The sequence below is a fragment of the Alligator sinensis genome, unplaced genomic scaffold (genome assembly GCF_000455745.1).
Source record: "Alligator sinensis unplaced genomic scaffold, ASM45574v1 scaffold968_1, whole genome shotgun sequence".
Lineage (NCBI taxonomy): Eukaryota > Metazoa > Chordata > Crocodylia > Alligatoridae > Alligator > Alligator sinensis.
In genome coordinates this window covers 225,995-233,821 of record NW_005843177.1, presented here as the reverse complement: position 1 = coordinate 233,821, position 7,827 = coordinate 225,995, and the positions used below count along the sequence as shown (strand labels likewise).

Genomic DNA, 7,827 nt, shown 5'->3' with positions numbered 1-7,827 from the left:
GTAGGCAGAGGGAGCAGGTTTCCCCCCTCCCTCAGGAATGTATCCAGCTCAGGTTACCCAAAGAGATGGGGTAAAGGTATGTATCCTCTGCTGGGCCCAGATCCTAATCAAAATTGTCACAGACAACTCCCCAGAGTTTTTGGGGGAGAAGCAAAGGTGGCTTTCTGCCACAAGCACTATCACAAAAATGTGTTCTGGTGAAGTGTGGAAACGCATAGGACCCTGATAAATGGCACTAGATAATTGGTCATGCCTCATGCAGTTAGTAAGGGAAGGTGAGATTCATAGGATTGAGGCATGAGAGATGTTTAACTTTGTACTTACTCATGTTTGCCTTGCTCCTGTAGTGAGATGGGGTAAAGGTGTGTATCCTCTGCTGGGCCCATCCTAATCACAGTTGTCACAGAGCAGAGTTTTTGGGGGAGAAGCAAAGGTGGCTTCCTGCCACATGCTCCAGGGTGAGTACAGCCAGTCCTCAGACTTATGACACAAGTGGTTCCTGAAAACCAAGTCTTAAGTCGAAACATTGTAACTCGGAACCAATTTTCTCATAAGAAACAATGTTGTAAATGGGAGATTGATTCCAGAACCAAGGCCTGATATATTTTTACTAAAACTAACCCAGAATTCTGTACTCGATCAGTTATTGATGAGTAATATAGCTACATTCATGTATTTATATTGAAAATAGCAATCATATTGATTTCGAAGGACTTCTCTGAGGTGACTTTGCTGGACTTGTTGAAGGGCTCTTGGCTGGAGTCTTCTCAGGAGTCTTGGCTGCAGGTTATTCTGGAGTCTTGTCTGCTTTCTTAAAGAAAGTGTCCAAGGACGTTTGGACAGATGTTCTCCAGGCAGACGAGTGACACAGTCAGCTTGTTCGCTGGTGCGGCGTCGCATCAGACCAAGCGTTGTAAAGTCAAAACCGACATCAGAAAGTTGAAACAGGGTGTCCACTTATAAACGTTGTAAGTGCGAAATGTTGAAGGTCGAGGACTGCCTGTATTTAACCTCTTGGAGTAGCCCCCACAGGACACCCGTGGAGCCAAATGGCTTTGGCACTAGCGGGGAAGCCTCAGTATTCCCAATGGGAGATGACAACCTGCTGCATTTGACCCACAGGATGCATTCATACCTTCTCCACCCTTCCCCCGAAGAGGCAGGATCTGTCACATGCTGCACCTCCTTTACCCCTGCTATTGCATTTGACCAAGAAAAGAGACTCTGCTCCCCTGCCACAGGTTCATCCAAAAGGGCAGGGTCTTTGCTGCACAGCAGGTCATGGGTGTAATGCCTCGAGTGTGACCAGCCCTGCCCCTGAGGGTTAGAAACAACACCTGGATCGTGGTGAATCCTCTGGCAAGGGAAGGGGTTGGAATATCACAGACACATCAGCCCTGGGAGGGGTTCTGGGCCCTGGTCTGTTCCCATTGCACAGCTCTGGAGAGGCACTTCTTCTCCCCTTGGGAGCACTGACTGCTTTCAGAGAAGGATGGAGATGGCACAAGGTCCAAGGCAAAGATCATCTTGCAGGTTCCCCCAACACCTACGCTGGCCTCTGCCTGGAGGGTTTCCTTTTAACCCCTCCCCCTCATCACATTTGGGGGACCAGCCTCTGCATCCTTTGGGCTGTGCAATGGCCTGCAAGGGCTGAACGATAGGTGAACTATGGTTGCAGTCCTCAAGTATGAGTCCTCTTGTCTGGATGCAGACACTGGTGGGTGCTGAGCAGGTAGACATCCCCAAACCCTTCCTGCACTTCTGGGAGCATCCATGATTTTGCCAGAGTTGGATGCACTGGTGCTGGGCCAGTTCTGAGAAGTGCGGGAAGCTCTTCCCATACTTCGAGCACCAATGTGGCTTTTATTCTGTGTGGCTGAGCTGATGCCAGGACTGGTGAGAGAATTGGGGGAAGCTCTTCCCACACTCCGAGCACTGATGTGGCTTTTTCCCTGCCACATCAGTGGATGAGCCGGTGTTTGGTCAGACTGGAGGACAGGTTGAAGGTGTGAAGGAATCCTCTGCTTTTTCTGTCCCCTGGCCTGAGACCTCCCCTCTCCCTCCTTGTGGTGCAGAGGCCCTTTGTCTCAGTTCCCTGCCAGGCCCATTTGGTGATGCTGGGCCCTACACCTGGGGATGGTGACGTCTTTTAAAGATTGGTCTGTCTCAGCTGGGTTTAAATATTGCCTGCTTCTGGCTGGAGCCAAGTGATGAGGTCAGAAAAGGTATTTAAGGGTCAGATCACCTGGTCTAGGTGGGCACTGCCTCTGGAGAGGCATCTTTGGAAACACAAACTGAAGCACGGGCCTCCAGAATCCCCTGGATGTATATGTAAGTAGCTTACCTTAAATTTAGCCAGTAAATTAGAGTTGTGTATCCTTAGACGCCTATCAATATGGCCAACAAGCCCATTCTGTGTTGCGCAAGTTGGTCTTCTTTCAACATATTCTTGTTTTGTATTCCTCTCCCCCTCTTTGAGCAAAAAAGCCATCTGTCATAGCACGCCTTCCTGTAACCCCTGATGAGAGCGAGACTTAACTGTTTAGCCCCTTTGCTCGGCTGGCTAAGGAGGGCATATGGCTTTTCTACTTTCCTCCTGTGCAGAAGGCTACTAGTGAACGCCTCAGGCTAAAAGAAGCACCCCAAAATATCACGGTGGGCTAAACACCCCTCAGGTCAACAGGGTCTGTGCAACCTGGGTGGCACAGAGCCCTAACGAAGACCAGGGCCTGGGGGGTGGCAGCGGTTATCCCAAGCTTGCGGGTGTTCTTCAGGAAGGGACCTGATCGGACGTAAGCACCCCAGGGGAGGCACCTGAAGCATGGTTTTGGTCAAACGCAGGAAGGCAGATGGCTCATTTTAGGAGCGCCCCCTACTGGCCCACCCCAGGTCTTCCCTTGATTTGGGCACCGATGTGGCTTCTAACCTCTGTGGACAAGCTGGTGCCAAATCAGGTCGGAGGATTGGGTGGAGCTTTTCCCATTTGTCTCGGCACTCACTCTTTTGTGTGAACGACCTGGTCCTGGACCACATTGCCCCAGGACTCCTTTTACCAGAGACCAACAAGGATTGACACAGCTGACTTGGTATCAACTGAATTTTATTAGTAACCCCTCGGCTTATTACAAGATAATTATCCTTGAAATACGACCGGGCAAGCGGTTCCTTAAACATTACATCACTGACCTTCGGTGGTACCGGCCTCAGATCCTCTGCTGCGTGTGTGGGATGTTAGTTGATGGATTCCTTGTTACTCAAAGCCAGAAGTCCAAGGATGCTCCAGCCTCCCCATGGTGGAAACACACACACACACACAGTCTCTTTGTTTGTCCACTACTTTTGTAACTTTCTCATCTCAAACTGCCCAATCCTCGAGTTTCTTACCTCATCTTGTTAGATAAGGTACTCCAATTCTATTCTGGTTTTGGTTTTCTTTCCTCCTAGGGAAACTACTGTACTTGATTGGTACAGTGGGCTAACCACAGCACTCAGTTTTCCTAGTGAGGCATTCCATACAATTTAATTGCTTAGATCCAGGAAGGCCTAAGGTTACACTAAGAGCCTGAGCATAACTCAGTTTGCCCACTAGAGACGAGGGGGAAAAACTGGTTAAGCTCTGTCCACACTATGAGCAATGTGGCCTCGCCCCTGTGTGGATGAGCTGGTGTTTGGTCAGATAGGAGGATCGGGTAAATCTCTTCCCACACTCCAAGCACTGATGTGGCTTCTCCCCTGTGTGGGTGCGCTTGTGTTTGATCAGGGTGGAGGACAGGTTGAACCTCTTCCCACACTCTGAGCACTGGTGTGGCTTCTCCCCGCTGTGGATGAGCCAGTGTTGGGTCAGGCTGGAGGATCGGGTGAAGCTCTTCCCACACTGTGAGCACCGATGTGGCTTCTCCCCTGTGTGAATAAGCCCATGCTGGGCCAGGTCGGAGAACTGCCTGAAGCTTTTCCCACACTCTGAGCACTGGTGTGGCTTCTCCTCTGTATGGATGAGGCGGTGTTTGGTCAGGTAGAAGGACAGGTGGAACCTCTTCCCACACTCTGAGCACTGATGTGGCTTCTCCCCGGTGTGGATGAGTTGGTGTCGGGTGAGGTTGGAGAATCGAGTGAAGCTCTTCCCACACTTGGTGCATATGTGGAGCTTCCCCCCACTTTGCCTTACCTTGTGAAGAGCCAGGAGTGATGAGCAGTCAAGGGTTTTCCTGACTTCAGGGCAGGGCTGGGCTGTGCCCCAGTGAATAGCAGTGAGCTCCTGCTTTCCTCTGAGGCCCTCCCCACTGCCTTGGTTTGGATGCAGTGCCTCTTTCCAGTGGCTCTTTAGGTCTCTCAGCTCCACAAATTCTTCCCTGCATCCAGGGCTGTTTCTGGGATCTGCCCCTTCTCCACTCTCACGCCCAACTGGAGATGGTACCTGGTTCACTGCTACATTTGCCTTCCACTTTTGGAGCCTCCCTGGACTCTTGTGCCATTGCTCTTTCCCAGGTCTCGGGGGGTCCATGTCATGCAAACTCCTTGGAGAAGTCCATGATGGTTCCAGGTCTGCAGGGCCCTCCGCAGGAGTCTGCTCCTCGGCTCTGCCCAGCAGCCAGGCACCTCCTGCATGGGGAAGAGAAACTCTAGATTGGCCCCTACTCTGCTGGCAAGGGGCAAACACTGCTATTCGTTCTGCTGGGATGGGCCTCAGAGCAGGTCTGGACCTTGGCACTTGTGTTCCCCCAAGAAAACAAGGTCCTCCTGCCAAAGCCCCAAGTGCAGAGGGTGAGGGAAGGGCAGGTCCCTGTGCCAGACTAATGTTTCCTATTTGGTGCAGTTCAGAGCCAGACTCTCCATTTCTGGCCGACCTGTCAGCTCCATCATCTCAGAGTCTGCTAGGAGAAGCACATGTGGGACACGTGTGTTAGGACACTACCTGAATAGCTTCATGTTGCAATGGGCTGAGGAGGAGGGGAGGACTTAGAGCCGTGGCTCTCTCTTCTGAAAGGAGCAGGGCTGTGCTTCCTGCCTGCCTCCAGGGCAAGGTCTGATGCAGGGAATAAGCCCATGAAGCTTTCCTCTGCTGATGGGTCCCAGGTGGCCTCCCTGTCACAGGAGTCTGCAATGGGTCTAAGGCCTTGGCATGAACCTGAACCTGGACTCCGTGGTATCTCAGGCTTCTTGACACTCAGGGCCCCAGGAGATGAAACACAAAAGGGGGAAATTCTGGAGCAAAACATGGGATTCACTTCCCCCCACAACCTGAAAGCTTCTGAATCCCACCCATGTCATGCAGCCTGAGACCAGGATGAAACACTTCTGGGTTCCCGGTCAGCCTGATCAGGAGAAGCCAGGGAGAGACTCGGCTTCTTTTTTCTCCAACACTGACGGCTACACAGAGCCTCTGCACACCATGCTGTTTTTCCATGGGGGACTACAAATCCCATCATGCCCTGGAAGAAGGTAGTAAAGACATATAGCTACCTTGGGCTGGGGAATGAACTCTTAAGACTGTTGAGCAAAGATGGAAATTCAAGATCACGGTATCCCAGGGAAACCAGATCTGTGCCGAAAAATCAAGACAGCAAAATCATTGTCCCCTAACATCTGCCATTAGAGGGAGAAGAAGGGAACAGCCGCTTGTCTCCACATGGTTGAATTTCTAAGAGCGGGAACAACACCTGCCTGGACACATTACAGGGCAATGTGCCGTGTCTGAGGCCAGCGCCCTGCAAGGGCAGCACAGGGCAGGGCTGCAGTCCCCAGGCCCCTGACACTCTGGGCATGGAGCATTTCTGAGAGCGGAGTCGGGTGCAGGGGACAGACAACTCACCCAGCAGCAGCTCCTCTGACACTGAGATTTTTCCACAGGCCTCATCGTCACAGCCCCAGAGCTCCACCTGTCCTTGCTGCATGCTGCTGATTAAGGCAGGTGTAGGACCTCGATATCCTGTTTGGAGCAGTGGTTAAGGAGGGTTAGTGACTGCGTACTGAATGCAGAATAACCAACCAGGATTTGGGGAACAAACTCAAGGTTTTTTCTGGAGCCTTGATGGACAAGGGAGGATGGGTATTTAGGAAACATAAGGCACTGTAGGAGACCCTCCAACACTGACGACTCGTGTTCATCTTGGAGTCCACTATGACTCCGAGATCCCTTTCCATTTCTGTGCTGCTGAGAGGGTCACTCCCCACCCAGCAGATGTGCCGGATATTTTTGCGCCCTAGGTGCAGCACTCTGCACTTGTCCTCATTGTACTGCAACCTACTGTGCACTGCCCACTTTTCTAACCTCTCCAGGTCCGCCTGCAATCGTTCTCTACCCTCCGGGATGTGCAATTCACCCCACGATTTAGTATTGTCCGCAAACTTGAACAGAGTACACTTCACACCCACATCCAAGTCACTGATGAAGACATCGAAGAGTATAGGTCCAAGAACTGAACCCGGTGTGACCCCGCTACCAACATCCTTCCTAGTCAATACCGACCCGTCTACTACCACTCTCTGGGTGTGACCGCTAAGCCAATTTGCCACCCACACTCATACAACATTTCCAATTAGTCCACATCCTTTCTATAGTGGGGGGCTCAAAACAGGACATAGGACTCCAGATGTGACCTCAACAGTGCAACAAGGACACACTGCTGGCTCTTAGTCAGCTTCTTGTCCACTGCCCCCCCAGGTCCTTTTCTGCTGTCTAGCCAGTCACCCCCACTCTGTGCATTTAAACCACCATCCAAAAGTGCATGGGGATGAGACTATTGAAACACAAGCAGATGAATACAAAACATCAGAGTCCGCACAGCTCCACAGAGAAGCAAGAACCAGAGCCTGCCTTACCCAGGGAAACGAGGGCTTGGTAAAGGCCCTGTCTGCAATCACTCTGCACTACAGCTTATTGCAGGCTTAGCCATGATAGGTAGGCATGCCATATTGCCCAGACTTCAGCTGACACACGAGGTGGATGCAGCTGTGGACATGGGAGCTCATGTGCTGGCCTCAGCCCAGCTCATCATGGTCTGTCAGCTCGGTCCTATGGCTGCAGCTGGGTCAGCACTTTTGGAGGCAGGGAGCCCCGTCTCCATGCACTCTCACCAGGCCTTCGCGTGCAAGCACCCCTGGTATCTGCACTTGGAAGGGAGCTCCTGCTAATGCCAGCTTGGGCTGTTTGCAGTGTCTGGCATCACAGGCTTGACACTCTTTGGGTCTCTCTGCCCCCACATTTTTTACAGCCCCCCATGGCTTCTCCTGGCTCCACCCCAGCTGTGCTCCCCCCAAATGCACCTGGTGCCCTGCTCACCTCCAGGCTCTGTCTCTGCTTTGGAGGCCTGCCCTGTCCCTTCTGCACTGGGCCCGGCTCAGGTGTCAGGGAGCCCCTCTCCTCCAGTCTCCCTGGGCAAGTCCTCTGCAGCTCGCTGAGCCAGGACAGTCAGGGCTGCAACATCCCGTTACTCAGCTGACACATGACGTGGATGCAGCTGTGGACATGGGAGCTCACATGCCGGCCTCAGCCCAGCTCATCACGGTCTGTCAGCTCGGTCCTATGATGCAGCCGGGTCAGCACTTTTGGAGGCAGGGAGCCCCGTCTCCATGCACTCTCACCAGGCCTTCGCGTGCAAGCACCCCTGGTATCTGCACTTGGAAGGGAGCTCCTGCTAATGCCAGCTTGGGCTGTTTGCAGTGTCTGGCATCACAGGCTTGACACTCTTTGGGTCTCTCTGCCCCCACATTTTTTACAGCCCCCCATGGCTTCTCCTGGCTCCACCCCAGCTGTGCTCCCCCCAAATGCACCTGGTGCCCTGCTCACCTCCAGGCTCTGTCTCTGCTTTGGAGGCCTGCCCTGGCCCT

General features: G+C 52.6%; 1 protein-coding gene across 1 annotated transcript; it reads right to left on the bottom strand.

Annotated features, from left to right (window-relative positions):
* Positions 1 to 3,088: 3,088 nt before the first annotated feature.
* LOC106723126 (zinc finger protein 135-like) lies at positions 3,089 to 6,837 on the bottom strand. The gene is made up of 3 exons (XM_025194262.1): positions 6,820 to 6,837; positions 5,810 to 5,926; positions 3,089 to 4,599 (listed from the first exon to the last, which is right to left on the bottom strand). The coding sequence occupies exons 2-3, from the start codon at positions 5,889 to 5,891 to the stop codon at positions 3,626 to 3,628; spliced, it is 1,056 nt and encodes a 351-aa protein (XP_025050047.1). The 5' UTR covers positions 5,892 to 5,926; positions 6,820 to 6,837; the 3' UTR covers positions 3,089 to 3,625.
* Positions 6,838 to 7,827: the final 990 nt, after the last annotated feature.

Excerpts from the sequence above, each read along its gene's own strand:
- LOC106723126 (XM_025194262.1), bottom strand. The coding sequence starts at position 5,891 with ATGCAGCAAGGACAGGTGGAGCTCTGGGGCTGTGACGATGAGGCCTGT. Across the intron at positions 4,600-5,809 it reads GTCAGAGGAGCTGCTGCTGG|GAGGTGCCTGGCTGCTGGGC; the intron begins GTGAGTTGTCTG and ends TTCCCCATGCAG.